The following is a 19,448-nucleotide window of genomic DNA, read 5'->3' on the forward strand; positions in this document are numbered from 1 at the left end:
ATCTAGGTAAAGCGGAACCAGGTGCATTTTCTTAGAGATCTATGCTAACCATAATTTTTAAAAAGCTCAGATTGAATAGCTATTTAAATGAGAGGCTTTAAAGTGACCTGTTGATTATGGAAGGCAGTGTTCTATACTTGCTAATGTCTTCTTCATTTTCTTTGTAACCCCTTAGTATCTAATTTATCAGGCATGTGATAGACCCTTAGTAAATATCATCTTTATGCCTAGTACCATTTTTTTTGGATGTTGTATATAACATCTTAATTTTTCTGTAAGCTTTTTTGTGACCTTTTTTGAAACAGTGGGTACCTAAATATTATATACCTAAAAATCTCTCAGCAGGTATCCAGAGTTGTAGAAGTGACACATAAATTTCAAATATGCACCCCCCCAGAACATAGATTTTAAAAGAATTACTTGTATTTTCATTCAAGGTCAAATTCAATACATTTAATTTTGGAAAATATTAATAAAACTATCCTATATTTTATTTTTAGCTTTCAGAAAGTCTGTTTTAGGAATTTGAAATATAAACTACATTTCCTGAAACCTTAACAATCTTTTTTTTTTTTTTAATAGTTATCAGGAGCAGCACTTTTTAAAGCACTGTTCACATGGTCTTAGTAACACAAAGGTAGGAAGTAGATCTCTGTGTTATGGAGAAAATTGAAGGTTTGTATAGTTTTAGGATTGAGCCTTAGTATTCCCTTAGCGTTACATGATCATCTGGAAGGCCCAGGCCTTGCTGAGTCTAGCGGAGTTTTAAATAAGTCACCACCTTCCTCTTTTTAATGAAGCCTCGGTGTATTTCCATAACACGCCGCATCCTCCTGGCAGAGAGCATTTCTCCCTGTAAGATCAGTGCTTAGATGAGTTTTTGCTGAGAAGGGAATAGATTTGATTTCTAACATGAAGGAAGTAGCACAGATTTAAGTAATTTGTTTTGAGACCAGAGTCGGTACTAACTAACTAACACACTAACTCCTCAGAGAGAGGGTGTAGCCGAGGCATTTGTGGTGGTGGTTGGAGTCTCCAACTTTTCGTGAGGGCCTCTGACTTTCCTACTGCTTCTTCGTAGGTATTGTACGGATGACATGTTACAGAGAGAGATGATGTCCAGCCCTTTTTTGGGCAGCTACGGGGTCATCATCTTGGACGACGTCCATGAAAGAAGCATCGCCACTGACGTGTTACTCGGACTTCTGAAGGATGTTTTACTGGCGCGCCCGGAACTGAAGCTCATAATTAACTCCTCGCCACACTTGATCAGCAAACTCAGCTCTTACTACGGAAATGTGCCTCTCGTCGAAGTGAGGAAGCAGCACCCTGTGGAGGTTGTGTACCTGAGCGGGGCTCAGAAGGAGTCTTTTGAGTCTATTTTACGCCTTATCTTTGAAATTCACCAGTCCGGTGAGAAGGGGGACATTGTAGTCTTTCTGGCCTGTGAACACGTAAGTCATATTCTGACCTCACAGAGTCATCGGATTCCTTAGGGGGGAACCTTTTAACCTCATTGGGAAGCTTTTAATAATTAACATCCAGGTGTCCATTTATCAACTCACTGTTTGAATATTTGGTTCCAACACACCTTTTGTTTGTTTTTTTTTTTTAAAGTACTCGAGAAGCCATGCCAGCAGGGTAAATAAGACGGGTTCTGAGCAGAGGACACGGGAGGGCCTGTGAAATCACAAGCTGTGAGAGCAGGGGACAGGGGAGGTGCTCGGGACTCCACAGTGGGGGTCTCCAGAGCTCTTGGGCCGGGTCTCAGGCTGCCCAAGATGCCCAGCCCCTGCTGCGCCCGCATGCTTGGATGGTCTTGGAGAGAAGATGCATGCTGACCCCCGTCACCCTCTCGGTGGTCTCCCGTGTGACCAGGAGTGTTTGCCGCAGAGGAGGACTGTCCCCTAAGCACTTGACCTAGGGCGAAGGAACAAAAAAAGTTCCCACAGATGTTTCTACAATAGTCAGTGGGGTGTGAGGCAGAAAGATAAAATTTATAGCATACCCAGAAGGCTTTCTTCCTACACTGGGCTCCTCTTCTTAAAAGATGAATGAAAGAAAAATCTGACTTGGATTCTAGATGTGTTTTCAGACAATTCGAAATGTATAACTGAGCATCTGTTACTGCTTTTACATCCTCAAGATGCCATTTGGGGTTGCTTTGGATTTTGTTTTTGTTTTTAATTGCAGCTATACAGTGGCCCTACTTCCCTTCTAGTGCTCTGTTGGCTGAATCCAGAAGCCTCCACAATCTCAAGAACTATACCTTTCTTCTTAGAGACTAATTTCCTGGTCTTTATTTTCCTACCCATCATCTTACTCAGTAAAAGTACTAGTTTTTGGACCATGACCCAAATATGTAGTGATTCCAGTGACTAAGCAGAAACCAAAAAGGAAGTTGTTTGGTATTGGCTTAGCCACCAGCTGAACAAAGACAAGTATCTCAGCTCTCCATCAGAATCTGAAGTTTCACATGCTTTCAGAAATACTCATAGAAGTATTTATTCTGTTTTACATTCAGAGCATGAAGGATGACTGACCCTCTTAGCTTCAGGAACTTTAGACAGATTTTACCTGCTTCCATAAAGAAAGTAATTTAAAATCTCAGATACATGATAACTATAGCATGTTTATCAATTTTTCATGTATAGATTATATAATTTCTTCTTTTACCTATTACAGTGATTTATTCTATTATCATTTCCTAATCCTGCATGATTCAAGATAGTCCTGACGAAAGTAATAAAATGATTAAGCAGCCAAGAGAAGGATTTATGAGGACGATTAAAGATTCTCAGTGTAACCCGGAGAAGCCTTAGAGAAAGGGAAGAATGGCAGAATTAGCCAGTGTCAAAGTCAGTCGCTAGGTGAAAAGAAGGCCTAAGTTTCTGGAAGGGGGCAGTATAAATAAAACTGATAGAATGAGTAGTCCTTCTTCAAGTCAGAGTAAGCAAAAATTCCCAAATGGATTTTTTTTTAAGATTTTATTTTAGAGAGATTGGGGGAGGGGGGAGCAGAGGGAGAGAGACATGCTGAACGCAGACCCTGACACAGGGCTCCATCCCATGATCTGAGCCGAAATCAAGAGTTGGGGCTTAACTGACTGAGCCACCCAGCCGCCCCCCAAAATGGATTTTTGAAAAATAAAGTTCATAACAGAATTGGGGATAGTGGATGGTCTTAAGAAAGGTAGTTGATTCTTATAAGTTTAATATAAGTTATAATTAATGACGTGGTGACTTCTGAAATGTCAGACTTTAGGAGATGCATTTTTACCCAGGCTGGTAGTCTCACCCCAGGGCTTACAGAGGCATATAATCTTTCATGAAGTTGGACCAGAAAGACATTTCCTGTTAAGAAACCATAGTCTTGTGATGTTGGGCAGGGGCTGCAGGTCTGACCCGGGTCCTGGGGTCTCTGCGGGAGGCTCCCCAGTGTCCACAGGCTCACGGCAGAGGCCTGGGTTGGCACCATCAGGCTGGCTTCAGCATACCTCTGCCAGACCAGTTTTCCCTCCCAGTTCAGCTCTGAACTCCACAGCTGGTGTCTGCTTCTCCCCGCCTCCCCGCTAACAAACTGGACACAGTTCGTCTCCTGATGGACGTTCCTCTTTTCTTCTTTACCACTTCGATCAGTGTTACCATTAAGATATTCCTCTCATGGGGCATCTGGGTAGCTCAGTCCGTTAAGCATCCGGCTCCTGACTTCGGCTTAGGTCATGATCTCTGGGTCGTGGGATGTTGGGCTCTGTGGGGGGTGTGGAGTCTGCTTAAAGTTCTCCCTCTCCCCTCCATGCCCCCCCCCCCACTTGTGCACACTCTCTCTCTCTCTCTCACAAAAAAGAAAAAGAAAAAACAAAACTTCTTTCCTGTGGTCTTGCAATTTGTCTCTTTGGAAAATTTGCCTTGCTCTGAAATCCATGTTAACACTATTGATCATTTTCCTCCCGTACTATTTGAAGCTTTCTTAATTTCTATATAAAACTTTCAAATCTGCTATGGCAGTTAAATGTCCTAGGAACGCAAGCAGCTAAGTACATGAACAGAAACGCACTGCTTGACATTTTTTATGTTAAGAGCTACATTTATAATTGTAGAAATACTCTGCAACATTTTGGGTCGGTGAGCACTCAGTGCCTCACATGTGCTGTAAGCGCTGGCCTTACCCCTCACCAGCTGTGGATTAAGTCCCCACGGCCCCGTGCTGCCCCACGTCTTCACACGTGATCGAGGCTTTGAGCCCTCTGTGTTTCTAGTTTCCTCATCACCTAACTGTCTTTTAACCTGGAAAAGTGAAATACGTTAAGTAGAGAACGAAGTTGAGATTTATGGTCCCATCAGCCTGATGACTGTGCCCCTCTAAACCATTCCAGAAAGGCAGTGTCAGGTTGAAGGGTTCCTGGGAAGTGCTCCGTGCGGTTCCGGGCCTTTCGTTTGGAGCCCAGGGATCTCCCTTCAGTGTGTCTTGTGCTTTCCATGGCTTTACAGAGCTCCTAGGAAGGCCCCCCATAGGTCAGTGCCCTGTACCCATTGGGGAAGAAGGAAATGAGGAAGAGGTTGGAAGCACCAGACACGTATGTTGAGCGTTTTTGTTTTTTTTTTTTTCAAATTCTGAAGGTTATGGCCTCAAAGCCCTGTCAGCTGAGCCTGAGGAGTCAACCACATACAGCATCCATTTCTATTTTGCTCCGCTTTTTTGCTTTTGAAGATTTCTTTTATGCCTTTTTCTTTCTCCATTCGGAACAAAACTCAACCCAACAACCCACCTACAACAAAAAGGTTTAGTAACTAGAAGCAAATAAAAAAATGAGCGGCCCAAATGACCTTTTAACAGTATTCTAAGAGAATAAGAGAAACAATAAGCTGCACTGTTTGAGTGCAGCTTGAAGGTTTATTTTGAAAAATAATTGCTCACAGGGCGCCTGGGTGGCTCAGTCGTTGAGCGTCTGCCTTCAGCTCAGGTCATGATCCCAGGGTCCTGGGATCGAGCCCCGCATCGGGCTCCCTGCTCCGCGGGAAGCCTGCTTCTCCCTCTCCCTCTCCCTCTGCTTGTGTTCCCTCTCTCGCTGTGTTTCTCTCTGTCAAATAAATAAGATCTTAAAAAAGAAAAAAAAATAATTGCTCACAAGTGCGCTGCTGGAATCCGTCTCCATCTCCAAGTCCAGTAGCACCTGTGGGCAGCCTGCTGGGAGGAACAGGGGATGTCCTGGGGGGGGGCCAAGCTGCGGCCAGCAGCAGGGACGCACAGCCCACAATCCTGCTGTCCCTGTAGTTTCTAACAGGCTATTCTCACATAGGTGGCATGATCAGAATTATAAGTTTGTTCCAGTTGTCCCAGTCGGCAAGTTTTCATTCATTATGATCAACAGTTACACTCTGCCCAAGTTACACTTGGTAGACCTCTGCCCCCAGGAAGCCACCTCTGTGGGACGCATACAAAGAAGAATGTAACTGGACACCTGCTCACGTGGAGGCCTCTGCCCCGCTTCCTGGGGCCTCCCTGCGGCTCAGGAATAACTTTCAGACAGCTCACCCATGATGCCATTTTTCCAGGCAGATCTGTCTACAAAACCCTTCTGTTAACCGTCTTCTGCAAATGAATGAAGGAAGGAGAGTGAGTGAGCTACTGCACTGGAAAATGAAATAGGTCTTAAAACTTGAACGGTCATGGAAAGTCATCTTTTTTTTTTTTAGAATTTTAGTGAAATCTAATGAATGAAATGAGGCTTCTTCCATTTGGTAGTTTGTTGGGCCCTTAAGAAAGTAGAAATTTTAGAAACATAAGTGAAAAAGGTGTAAGAATTAAGTGACATCTTTTTTATATGAGGTCTTAAAAAACTAGTTGTATTTGAGAAATAGAAAAATACTATCTAAAATGCCTTGCCTTTTGAGCATTTGACACTATTTACTTCTGTATAGTTTTAGGGGAAATAATTTAGTTTTTTTTTTTCAATACATTTGGCAGTGAAACAATTTAAAAGGATATTTGTAAATGCCTGAATCATGCCAAGGTGTGTGAATTAGCAGTGAATATTTCCTGCCTACTTCATTGCACGTATGCTGTCTTAAAGTACTAATGGGTCAAGACAACTTTCAGGGTGACCCAGAGACCCTGATTACAGAATGTGTATGTGTATATGTTTTTATTGGAAATCCAGAGGTGGTTTTATAATTCTCTACTCTGTCACCATCAGAGCACAGTGATGCATCATCACTGATGTGAAAATAACTTTGGTTTACCCGCCATTGGTAATGGATTTGAGAAAATGCATCAAGCTAGAAACATAGGATAAATGCATGAAGGCACAGGTACTGCATTTCACAAGAGAAAAACCATTTTGGACTTAAAAAAGCAATGAAATTGTTTATAAATTATATTTAACTTCCCTAAAGAATTGTTCTTGTCCAGTTACATCTTTTCACGTAATGATTCACATAAACGACACAGGTATTTCTTTCCTTAAATACGTTATGTGGCTTTTACCTATAGTTTTATTTAATTAGACATTTTTTTAAGTAATAAAGTAGTTTGTGACATGTTTATTCTCATGGCTGATGTTATTTTTTACTTTAGGATATTGAGAAAGCCTATGAAATCGTCTGTCAGGAAGGATCCAACTTAAACCCAGATCTTGGAGAGCTGGTGGTCATTCCTTTGTATCCAAAAGAGAAATGTGCATTGTTCAAGCCAAATGATGAAACAGAAAAAAGATGCCAAGTTTATCAGAGGAGAGTGGTGTTAACTGCTAGCTCTGGAGAGTCTTTGATCTGGAGCAACACAGTCAAATTTGTTATTGATGTGGGTGTGGAAAGGAGAAAGGTAATTATTGTCAAGTCGGTAAACCATCTGCTGATCACTGTCCTTGGGTTCCTGCCACTGTGTCCACTGGGAAGTGAGGATGAAGCATGGGATCTGGAGAGTCTCTGATTGGCTCTTGTGTGGAAAGAGAAAGTATTGCGAGTCTTGTTTACCTGTTAACTGCCTTTCATTAGCAGGTAGGTAATCCCCAAACTGAGTTGATTGAGGTGCCACAGGAATACGTCTTTAGAAAAGACACAACTAACTAAAGCATAAAGATGGTGGTTCTCCTTGTCAGTGGTTTTTCTTAAGCTCTGGTGCTAGCAAGGCAAATTATTGGACTCCTAAACCAACCTTTCGCCAAGTCCATCCACCGAGTATTTTTGGTAGCCCCGTTATCAAAATGATTAGCCTCTTCCCTGAGGTGATTTACCAGAAATTAGTTTCAAGTACATGGACTTTAATCTTACCAGCTTTTAGCTTTAATGTTGATATGATAAAATTCTATCCTAAAGTTTTAAAAATGTTTTTTATAACTACCTTTAAAGAAGAAAATTAGGAGGAAGGGAAGTAGGGTGTCTCAAAGACACTGGGACTTAAATCCTAGCACTTAGAACTGAAGGAACCTACCCAAGTATTGATCCGTTTCACCTTATTAGAGATTATGTATCTTTCATCCCTCGAGGAAACCGGGTCTTCTAAGTATCTTACTGCAACAGAGCAGTTCCAACCGTTCTGAAGGTTCCCTTGGAACCAGTTTGGGCTCTTACCGAATTAGTCCACCATTCAGAGAACCCAGGGCTATCACTTGCCCCCCTCTAAGCCCCCGTAAGAAAAAAAAGCACTGTTGGTGCCATATGCAGTTTTTGTCTGAGCTGATACGACCGGAAAAGCTCGGCATATATTGTCAAGGTCAGACCGCTGAGATCACAATTCGAATAGAACCTTGAAGAGACGCACCGGCCGATGATGATGCTTCCCTCCGTGTGGTGTATGCCAATGTGTTGTCATCACAGGGTCGTGCTTTGAGAAGTGACACCGCTAGCATTTCAGGAGATGGTGCAGAGGTCCCATATTTATGGAACCTACAATGAAAGCAGACAACTTGAAATCCATTTGTAAAGGCACTAGCAGTTTCTTTCTCAAGGCAAGTGAAACAATAATAAATATGGTCCAGAGAGAATGAGTCCGTAGCAGAGCATTTCACCAGGTGCTGCAAACCACACGCTCCCCTCCGGTACAGCGAGCCTGCGAAATCTTGAGTGATCTGATGCTAACGTTGCTGTCTCTCCGTTTAAAGGTGTACAACCCTAGAATAAGAGCAGACTCACTCATCACACAGCCCATCAGCCAAAGCCAAGCGGAGATACGCAAGCAGATTCTCGGTTCGTCGTCTTCAGGTAGCACCACAATCACGAAAACTGCTGCAAACTCCTGAATGAAGGCAACCTAGAGACATTAAAACCACTCTCCTTGGTTTCTTCTAGGAAAACTCTTCTGTCTGTACTCTGAGGAATTTGCTTCCAAAGACATGCGGCCACTGAAGCCAGTGGAAATGCAGGAAGCCAACCTCACCAGCATGGTGCTCTTCCTGAAGAGGATAGACATCGCGGGCTTAGGCCACTGCGACTTCATGAATAGACCAGGTAGCTTTGCGCTCGCGGGGCGCGGGGTGCGGGGCCGAGACGGGCCTCCTTTCCTCCCGTCCGGGTCCAGGCCGGAGAGCAGGTGGCCCTTGGCAGTGCAGGCAAGCGTGGGGTGGCGGCCATGTGTACAGAAGCATTTTTCCCTTTAGAGGTAAGTGTTCTCTGAAGGAATTTTTTAAAAAGCCTCTAGAAATCCCTGCCCTGACAGTGGAGGATTGTCTGCCGTTCGACCCTGGAGCCCAGGAGGGTGGGCCTGAGGGGCCCGCTGTCTGAGTGTGGCGTCTGAGGCTGCCTGCAGCTGGGGCAGGGGACTTCCGGCAGCTTTCAGGTTTCCTGGTGGGACATGTGTCAGCCAACGGTCCTTCCTCCTGCATCACTCTGTCACACGGGGAGCACCCCTAGAAGTTCCCTCCTTTGTAATTAAGGTCCAGCTCTTCTGTGAAAGGGGTAAGGTTCTCGAACCTAGGGCTGAGACTCTAGTGACAGGCCGGCCACGGTTCTCTGGGGGAATATCTCCTCTGGTGGGTCCCATCACCCAGGAGGTGCCGGCGTTCTCCCCTCCAGTGCCGCCCCTCCCTCGCTGGGACGGTGGCTGCTCTGTGGGGCACCAGCGGGGTGCTGCGGAAAGGCCGAGAAAGCACGGGGCGGGCGGCTTCAGCGGTGTGTGGGGCGGCCCCGCCACATGCTCACCTCGGGAAGGGAAGCCGGGACCTTCTCTTCTTAGCCTCCCGCCTTCTCGCTCGTTCCCAGTTGGCTTCTCCTACCTGGTGGGCAAGCGCTGCTTCCGTTCTGCCCGCAATGTCTGGGGGGTGATGCTGGCTATGGAGTTTAAAACGTCAGCAGTCAACCGGCAAAGAAAGGCTGAAAGTAGCAAATGCTCTCCTTGTTCTTGTCCATTTAAACATCTACCTGTCCTCTCAGAACAGCAGTACCCTCTGTACGGCCAGTAGTGGGACATAGTTGTTCAAAGCTGCAACAAGCCTCTGAGGCAAATGCTCTGATTCGCTCCATTTTACGGATGAGGAAACCGAGTCACAGAAATCAGGTCACATACACAGAGAAGGTGAACACTCTGCTCGAGTGTCTCCTTAAACACACCAGAGCCCCATGGGCCTAAACATCTCTCCCAGTCATCTGTGCCCTCTTTTCCTTAGGGAAGTTCTCTGGTGCTTCTCCACCGCACCCCCAGACCTCCAGCACCCCACCCCCGAGCCGGCAGGGGCGGCTCAGATGCGGCTTGCTGAGTGCTGCCTGCCGGGGCTTCAACAGGAAGGGATGCCTTCCACTGCCGCCCCCCTCCCCCCCGCCCCCGCCGCGGGAACTGTGGCGAGCTAGACAGGGGTGGGGGCCGGGGGCCCAGGCAGGCCGGCGGTGCTGGTGGCCGCATTCCCTCCGTCCCATCACTTTCCAGCCACCCCCTCCTCTCCCATGTGTCCTGACCGCTGAGGAAGAAAGTGAGGGTCTCTGCCATGTGCCCCCATCTCTCGGGTTTCTCCTGTGACCTCAGAGCTTTGGACAACTTTGCGGGAGGCCGGTTGGCCACAGTAACCCCTGCAGAGACCTTCCAGAGACCAAGCTCTGAAGAAACATGCTTCGTTTTTGGGAAAATGGCTGCCCCAGCTCCACCGCTCATCTCTTAGGCCCAGAATCAGCACTTGTGGACGCCCCAGGCATCTTCTTGGCTGTGGACAGTGGCTGTTTGGTGAGCTTGCCTTGAAGGGAGAAGCGGACAGCAAAGCACAGCAGTGCCCAGAACCCTGCGTCCCCCCGGTGGCCCCGGCTGCACTGCTTAGGCCCGGAGCTGGTCACCGGGGACCGAGGTTAGGGCAGTGGCTTATTGTTGTCTCCTGACAGTACACACAGAACTGTGTTCTGCTGTGCTAGGGGAAAAGCTAACTGTGGAGTCACTCTGGCTCATCATTTTAGGAGGAAAAAAAGATGATGCTTGCAGCTGGTGCATTTAACTCAACTTACCACTGAAATACGCAAATGCAGCAAACCTGTTACCCTTTTCAGGATTCATGAGCCATGTGAAAATGAATTTGGCATAACTAGGCTACAGGCTATTCACTGAACTCCCTTGATAAAGATCTCTTAAAAAAGGAAAAAAAGAATCCATTGTATTTTCTTCCCTGGTGCTGAAGATTGACCTCCATCACGAGCGACACCATCACTGTTGATGTGGATCAGGGTGCCCAGGGTCAACTGAGCACGTTTCCTTCTGGGAAGCAATGGCACCTACACCGAAACTGGGGACAAACTAGCTGACACGTACCAGCCTGCACCAAATGTTACCTCTGTGTCTGGATGCAGAGCTCATGTGGGTGAGACGACTGGCTTTGGAATGATCCGGGAAGAATGAACCCGCACACAGACTTGCCAGACGTGGCGTGCAGGACGAGACCGAGCACTCGAGGAGGCGGGCCAGAACGCCGGGGCAGAATCACATCACGGCCGCGGAGGCCAGTGTTGGGAGTCGGCAGAACGAGGGAATCAGAGATGCTGCGGGGGCTTGAGCTGCGGTGATGCTGCAGGAAGTTCCCCAGAAGAGTCAGGATCTTCTGGAATCCCATCTGCCACAGGAAAGCCTCGTTTGTGTGCACACTGGCGAAGTGCCTCTCCTTGTCTCTGCATCACTGGAAATGGGGTATTTTGCTTCGGGGTTTGCAAAACGGTCTTTAAATGTGACAGTCTGTACTCAGAGGAGAGCAGGGGCAGAAGGGGCTGCGGATGCCACGTGCAAGAGCTGGTGCTCGCAGCCGGCCTCGCCGCCCCACCCCCCACCGGCTGCCGGCCGCCCCCCCCCCCCCCCAGCTCTCCCGACAGCCCCGTAGGTGAGCAGAGAGGCCGATGCCACACGGGCAGGAAGCCCCCGTCTAGGTGCCTGTGTCAGTGACGGTCGCACTTGCAGAGTTTGTTGCTGTATTCAGGCGGCGGGGTGGGAGTGTGGAAAAGAAGCACAAAGTACTTTTTCTTCAGTGAAGAGAATGGGAGAGATTTTAGAAGGCACAGAATGGAAGCATTTTCAGCTCTTGATTCGCTCGCCTGAGGCTCTTCATGGGTCCCATGAGCACGGGACTCATTCTCCAGGCCAGGACGTTGGAGGGCAGAAGGGGACGCTGTTGATAATGAAGCCGTGGGAACGGGCCGTGGGGGCGGGCCGGCTCAGCCCACCGGCAGAGGGGCCCCGGGTGAGGGGCTGCACTAGGGAGCTCGGGCTCCCAAGCAGACTGCCAGGGCTCTGGTCCCGGCCCCCCACTCCCGTGTCACATCCGGCATTGTGTCACCCCCTCGGGCCTCAGTTTCTTCATCTGAATGTGAGCATAATCAAAGCAATTGGTTCACAGAGTTGTCAGTATAAATCCATTTATGTGACTGGCACATAGTAAATCCTGTAGCTGCCCCCACCTGTGTGACTCCTACCTGAGCCCCGGGACAGGCCTGTAGGCCCTGAGCGGCAGAGTCCCTACAAAGGGCAGTTTTCACCGTGTGAGAAGCAGATGCGGAGCTGCAGGCGTTGGGAGGCGGCCCCAGGCCGCTCACAGCAGAGCGTCGGCTTGGAGCCAGAAGACACACAGCAGGTGCAAAGGCCTGGGCCCCCGTCCCCGTCGTGTAGCTGCGGAGACAGGCTGCCGAGGCCTGTGTCTCTGGCACGTCACTTAGCTTTTCCTCATCTGTGGCATGAGGATGCAGTGTGTGCCCTCTCGTGTCAGGGGCTCCTAGAGGCTCACAGGAGATGATTTATGCCGAAGTGCTGTGTATAGTGTGTAGGGGGCGAGGTTAGGCAATTGCCAGGCTTTATGAGCATGTCCTTTGAAATCTGGGGAAACAGAAGCCTGCCTGCCCTCCTCAGAGCCAAACTCTTAAACCCGTTTCCTAGAAGTCCCAAGACTTTAGAGTCTACACCGTCAGCCCAGAGCCATCTCCTGATTCCTCAGTGTCTCCCTTCTGTGCACCGTGCACCATGCCCAAGTCCCAGTCCTCAAACCAGTTGGGGCCAGAAACTTCCTTTTTTCTTTCGTCCTCTCAAGCTGTGACTTTATTTCTCTCTGTCGTCTTTCTCCATGTGTGTGTGATGAAAGCAAGTACCTGGCACACGGTGAGAGCTTTGAGGGCGGCCGTTCTTGTTCCTTCCATAGGCCAGCTTGGCCCCTACCTTTTCTAAGCTCTAGCGGCACTTGAATTATTATGCTGTGGTGTATTAGTTAGAATTCCTCTGGACATGAGTGCCAGCAATGCGGTTCACACTAGCATAAACACAAGTGAAGGATCATAAGGAAATTGGGGTGTGCTGTGAAATCCAGGGTGAGAAGGAAGTCGAGCCTCAGGAACACTTAAGAAAACAGAGACTTGAACAACCTTGGCAAATGGTGTCTCATCTCTGGGTCTCTTGGTTCTTTTCCTTTGCTCTGTCTCGTCACTTCTCATGGCAGAATCTCAGCTGTGTTCTCCAGGCCTTACAATGTCCCAAGTCAGCCCCTGGAAACCCCTCAGCTTCTCTTGATCCAGACTCCAAAACCCGCCCCCAACGTAGAGCGTCGCTGGCTCGGGTTGAGCAGGGCCCACCCTGACCCAGGCAGCCGTGTCTGGAGGCTAGCGGTAGTCTGGGAGGTGGTCACGTGCTACAAAATCGTGCTTCTCTAGGAGTGGGGGTGCACTTCCTTGAGAAGAGGCCAGTCGGGTAAAATTGCATCTCCGGACACTGGAAATTGGTCGTTGGTTTGTATGTGGGTCTCCCTCCTAAGACCTCCAGCTCCAGGAGGGCCAAGGTTGGGCCCGTCTGCCCACGTGTGTCCCTGCTCCTGGGGCCTTGCAAATGCCAAGATCACAAGACACTCACATGTGGCTTGCGAGGGAGAGGAAGTGAGTGAATGAGTTGAGTGTTATCCTTAGAAGGAAATAAGTCCACTAACCAACAGCCAGCAAGGCAGCCCCTGGAGATGGACTCCGCTGCCTTCTTCCCCTTAGTCCCTTCCTAGGCCTGGGCTGGGCGGGAGTGACGGGAGGTGCCAGTGGCTCTCTGGTCTTCCAGGGTGTCCTTGCAGGGCATGGCACGGAGCGGTAAGCTCATAGGGCCCAGGCTGCCCCTGCCTCGTGCTGCAGCCTGAGAACCCCGTCCACGGCAAGGCTGGGGACAAAAGGGTCTTCTCCTACCCCTAAGGAGTCACCTTGCCGTGGGTATGGCGCTGAAAACGCGTCTCTCCTGGTGACCAGTGGAGGCCCCCCATCTCTCAGATCCTTTCCAACTCTAGCGACGCCAACCGAACCTTAATCCTGTATCCTTATTGGTTAGAGAGTAGGTTAAGGGGTCTTGGGAAAGAGAGGAATCAACCGTGGGGACTGCTGACCAAGAGACACCCCCTCCCCGGTTCTGCTCCTGCGCGACATTTATTAGCACTGTTTCCCACGGCTCGCACTTAAACGACGCTGCTGTGAAGAGCCTCATCTAAACCCTTCTGCTGTTTAGCTAAGACCGTTTTATGAGCCACACTGGGGAGATGTCTTAAAGTGTGGACATAATATTAGCAAATCCTATTCAGTTATTTATTATTGTTCCTTCACCTGTCTAATCTATATTCATTAACTTGTTCCTTCTGATATAATAAAACCGCAAGAACATCCTCTTCTTTTCTGGTGTTAGGACAGGAGCAGAATTAGGAAATTATTTTGTAATCCTGTGTGCAGCCAACTGAGCAGCAGGGCATAAAAACGAGGAGTTAGGTGCCCTTTGGGGACAGAGCCCAGCTGCAGAGCCAAATGCTTACGGGGACAATTGCCAAAGATCCTGTAAGTTATAACGCAGCTGATTTATAGAAATTGGTTTCTAAACAGTTTTCAGTAATTAAGTTTGTGCTTGCAACCCCCTCCTACTGTGTTTAATCTGAGATGTGTGTTTCTATGACTGCGTCTCGCACCTTCGCCAGCAGGTCAGCTGTTCCTTCATTTCATGGCTCACTGAGAGAACTCGCAGACTTTTTTTTTTTTTTCTAAATAGCCCATCTGTCTCCTTCCCGGGACCGTGGCTTCTCAAGGTCTCCTCTTTGCCCAGGGATGTCCCAAGAAGGAGCGAGAGCACCACACCGGTGCTCCATGCCAGCACCCAGGCAGGACTGAGGGGGCAGAACGTGGGGAAGGACAGGAATCTCCTGGGAGCCCTGCGCTGCTCAGTGTTAAATCTCAGTGAGAGAATTCGAAAGCAATAGGGAAGTTAAAGTTCTTCTCTCCCAGGCGGGGATTAAAGCTGTGCTCCAGGTCGTTCAGCGGTGTCTGGAGTCCAGGCAGGTTCGCAGGGGGCTACCTTCTTAGAGCCTCTTGCAGCCCTGACACCTGCTTTTCCAGAACTGATCTTCTGCTTGCGACTGATGTGTCTCAGGTTGAGATCAGGCCTGTTACCTGCTCTGCTCTTCTGCAGCGAAGGGACTAGAGACTTGACGAACCGCACACCGCCATTGGCGAGCCATTTCTCCATCCACAGCAGTGGTTTCTCCTGTTGTTTTCACGGCGTCTCGTTAGCAATGAGGGGATTGTAGCAAATCTGAGTGGGTGACTGGCTTTTGAGTTACACAGTTGGGCTGAAATTTGGTAAGTAGCTTAGCGGTCAGTGTTTGAACAGCAAATAAGAAAATTTTTACTATTTGTTACATTGAACTCCCTGATGCAAGTAGGTGAAATTGCTGCTTGGGTCCCCATTGCATTCATCCGCTGCTCACAAGGCATCTGCTAGAGTTGAGACAAGTGAAAGCGATCTGGAGGTGCTCGGAAATCCTTCAGTGTCTGGGGTAGAACAACAGACAGCAGCTTAATACTGTGTGGTTTGCTTCTTCGTGTGGCCTTTACTGCTGTACCACCTGCCGGACGGGTGAAAAACACACCTATTTATCAATCTCATCTTACTCTGCAAGGGCAAGGGGAATACCTTGCTTTGAACAAATGGATTATCTTTTTTGGTGGGGATTAAGCATATATGATGAACACCACACCATTACTGATGTTCTATAAACTTAAGAAATACAGATCTGGGGGAAATCAGCCCTCTGCCCTTACTTGCACTGGCAGGTAACTCTTAAACACCCTCGCCTGCTACTTCTGTCATCTCTTCGGGTTCTGGGTCAGTTTCAGCTGATTAACTTTTCTCTTTATTATGGGACTGTATTTTCTTGCTCTTCATGCCTCTACGTAATTTATTGGATGCCAGACATTGTACATTTTGCCGTGTTGGGTATTGGATATTTTGTGTTCCTATAAATACTTTTGACCTTTATCCTGGGTTGCAGGATGATCCTTTCAGGTCCTGGTTTTAGGATCTGTTAGCTGGCACTGGAGATCAGGGGTGGGGTGGGGCTGGGGGGGGTTCTTCCCTTCTGCTTCTCCTACCCGGGGCCCCATAAACTGTGCGATTTCCCAGCCCAGTGGGTAGAAGTGGGCAGTATCCTAGATCCCGTGTGGGCACCCGGCACTGTCCCTCTAATCATCTGGATGGTTCTGTGACCCGACATAGTTTCTTCCGCGTGCTCCGCTGACGAATCGAGGAGACCTTTTGTGGATCTTCCGAGTCCTGTCTCTGTATGGCTCTCTGCCGTCAGGTAGTCCCACCTGCAAGCTCTGGCCACCTTAGCCTCCTTGGACCCTCCGCACCATCTTCATAACTCCCAGCAGTCGGGAAACTTCCACTTCTGGGTCCACTTCTGGCCCTGGAGCCGGGAAACTCTTTCAAGGCCTTACACTGGGCAGTCATGGCGCTCACCTCATTAGCGTCCCCCTCTCAGGAATCACTGTCCTTCACTGCCTGACGTTCTTTGTCTTGCAAACTGTCACTTCACATGTCTTGCCCACTGTTTGGTTGTTTCATATGGGAGGGGAGGCCCAGGACTTGTCACTCCATCTTGATTCTAGGAGATGGGTGATGATTTTTTGCTCTGCTAGCCCCGGAAAGTCTGATGCAGGCTCTGGAAGACTTGGATTACCTGGCCGCACTGGACAATGATGGGAATCTCTCGGAGTTTGGGATCATCATGTCGGAGTTTCCTCTTGACCCACAGCTCTCAAAGTCTATCCTCGCATCCTGTGAATTTGACTGTGTGGAGGAGATGCTGACAATCGCGGCCATGGTGACAGGTACTCCTCTGGGAGCACGGCTCCTTTGTGCTGTCAGTCTGTCCCGGGTCTAGGTTTAAGTGAGATCCGTTTGAAATATTTTAAGAACCTAACAGACTTTGACCAATTCATTTAACCCTTTAAAGTGATAATTAAGTACTTTAATAGATTTAAAAGGTAGAAAGACGATTTTTTTTTTTGGTAAGATTTTATTTGACAGAGAAAGAGAGAGAGCAGGGGGAGTGGGAGAGGGAGAAGCAGGCTTCCCCCTGAGCAGGGAGCCCGATGCGGGGCTCGACCTGGGATCATGACCCGAGCCGAAGGCAGACGCTTAACAACTGAGCCACCCGGGCGCCCCATGAATTATCTTAATATGAAAAAAATCAAAATCCAGTGAATTTCTCAGACATTGAAAGAAAAATGTGTCACTAGAAGTGTTCTTCCCCAAAGAGTTACGTGTTTCTGTTTGTACTTCCTACCTCCTTCATTCTTCTTGCTTTCTGTGTTTTAATGTATTCTTTTACTGGCAGCTCAGGCCAAAGGCTGTGGCTGGGCCTCTGAGTGGCTCCAGTCCCCGGGGGCCCCCTGCTCTGACTGTGGTACCAGCAGGGGACTCACTATACCGGACAGAGGCAAACATAAACAGGGACAAAAACACAATAATACCCTAAATCTCTCTGATGTCTACGTAAGCAAGAATAACATTTATTCAGAGAAATAGACAGGAGTGGTTCTAGACACACAGCAGTGAGCCCTTCCCTCTGCGTGTTGTGCTCAGGTCAGAAGTCTCCAGTCTCGCTGACCTTGTGACCTTTTGCATCTTAAAGCTCCCAACTGCTTCTCGAATCTGCCACATGGAGCTGAGGAGGCTGCCTTGACTTGTTGGAAGACGTTTTTACATCCCGAAGGAGATCACTTCACCCTCATCAACATTTACAAGGCCTACCAAGACATAGCTCTGAACTCTGCCAGTGAAAGTAAGTGAATGCTTGTGATTCGGAGGAACTAATTTCCACTTTCCCTTCCCCAAAGAAAGCTGAGTTGTTCACCCTTCTCTAGCCCTGTTGGTCACTCGAGGGGCTGGCGCTTGAGGGCCCAACAGCGCTTGCTGCCGTGCGTTGGAACCCCAGCGCTCAGCCAGGTCGGGCATGGATGACATGGGGCCACAGAGACTTGCACGGCACAGCTCCCACCCTCCAGGGTCGGGGAAGAAAGGAACTGCCATCTCCAAGTGCCCTGGGGTCAGAGCTGTGTTTTGTGCTTTCCCTAACATCCACATTCACTCCTGGGCAGAGAGGGAATACGGACATTCAGAACCAAACCAAACCAACCACCCCGCGCCTCAGACACTAGGAAGGAGTCTGCGGGTGTGCTGAGGGGGGGCTGGAGAGAACTGGACTGGAGCTTGGCCGAGGGGAGGGGAGGGGAGGGGAGGGCACGTGGAAAAGCTGAGGAAGTCCTGGTGCTAGCCGACAGTGAGCGTGTGAACTTCCCCGAGGGGGACCTGACGGAAAAGGAGCTAGAAACACCCCTCCCTTGCTCAGCTTTAAAGACAGGAAGAGGATCCCGAGGGGCAGGCAGGGCAGAGCAGCAGGCGTGGGCTGGGGCCTCCAAAGGCAGCCAGTGAGGGGCTCCCTTCCAGCAAGGGAATCTTTGTTTTCCATGAAGCATCTTTTACCTCCTTTGCTCTGGTAGACAGGATGAAAAGTGAGCTGAAAAAGATGAAAGCAGTTTGAATGGCAGTAGATCTATAGAGAGTGGGGAGTTAATTTTTCAGAGCCGAAAAGATAAAGTCAGTGGAGCCAGCAAGGATAGGGGGAGCTTGGTGGCATCTTTTGAGAGCAAGGACGGTGGGTGCCATTGTTTGCCCAAGTACATGCTCTTGTTGCTAAGGAGGCCTGAGGGCACAGGACAGGGTCAACCGGGGTCTCCTCCCTGCTGTGCCGAGGCCAGGTGCATTCCCAGCACAAGGCAGAACTCCAGGTCCATCCTAAGTAACTACGGGTAGCAAGAAAGCATTAACTTCAAACTGAACCAGATGACTGAATTTTAATATAAAATTTACAGCTAGAGCGGTAGATGACCTTAACAGAATTCCCAAATCAGCCTAGTAGTAATCCTTTTCTTATAAACATGTTGAGGTATTTTCATGGCTCAGGGGAACTTCTACTGTAGACCGGCCCCTCCTAGTTTGAGTAAATGCTGTGGCCGTGTACATCCTCGCTGTTCTTACATGAGACAAACGGTCAGAGACACCTTCTGTCTCCCTTCAGAGCTGCCGATGAAGGGGGCTACACTGGTCGGCACCAGAACATGCTGCGCCCACAGTTCACTGGGCTTCCAGAAGCCCCGCGGCCAGGGCAGGTGCTGCCAGCCAGCCCATGTGCCTGCGGCCTCCCTCCCGCCCACTCACGTGACCTCCTCTTGAGGCGAGGCGGGCCGAGGACACAGAGACCACAGCTCCTTCCTGGCCGGGGCTCTTACAGCTTATGGCAAATCATCTTTTCTTCTTCTTTCCCTCCCAGACTGTGTTGAAAAGTGGTGTCATGATTACTTCCTCAACTGCTGTGCTCTCAGGATGGCAGACATTATCCGAGCTGAACTCTTAGAAATTGTCAAGCGAATTGAGCTCCCCTGTGCAGAACCTGCTTTTGGCTCAAAGGAAAACGCTCTGAACATAAAGAAGGCTCTCCTGTCCGGTTACTTCATGCAGGTGAGAATGGGGATGGGATGGCAGCCTTCAGTTTGGTCTTTCCGGAATGTCACGTGTTCGGGACGGTCTTTCAGGAAGTTCTCACCTAGGAGGATTCTTTTATTGGTGTCAACTTTAAATAAAACTGAAAACCTTCTGTGTTACTAAAGATACAGTAGTATGTATGTATGTATTTGTAAAGATTTTATTTATTT

General features: G+C 48.7%; 1 protein-coding gene across 1 annotated transcript in view; it reads left to right on the forward strand.

The window, feature by feature from the left end:
- Window positions 1–19,448, forward strand: part of DHX32 (DEAH-box helicase 32 (putative)) — a 50,856-nt gene that overhangs the window by 28,712 nt on the left and 2,696 nt on the right. The window contains exons 4-10 of the mRNA XM_028119958.2: window positions 1,082–1,454; window positions 6,577–6,822; window positions 8,102–8,201; window positions 8,289–8,447; window positions 16,371–16,562; window positions 17,369–17,518; window positions 19,067–19,254. Coding sequence (XP_027975759.1) covers window positions 1,082–1,454; window positions 6,577–6,822; window positions 8,102–8,201; window positions 8,289–8,447; window positions 16,371–16,562; window positions 17,369–17,518; window positions 19,067–19,254 — 1,408 coding nt within the window. The remainder of the gene's footprint in view (window positions 1–1,081; window positions 1,455–6,576; window positions 6,823–8,101; window positions 8,202–8,288; window positions 8,448–16,370; window positions 16,563–17,368; window positions 17,519–19,066; window positions 19,255–19,448) is intronic.

Source organism: Eumetopias jubatus, unplaced genomic scaffold (assembly GCF_037043125.1).
Source record: "Eumetopias jubatus isolate StellerSeaLion01/CBP00866 unplaced genomic scaffold, mEumJub1_p1.0 scaffold_17, whole genome shotgun sequence".
NCBI lineage: Eukaryota > Metazoa > Chordata > Mammalia > Carnivora > Otariidae > Eumetopias > Eumetopias jubatus.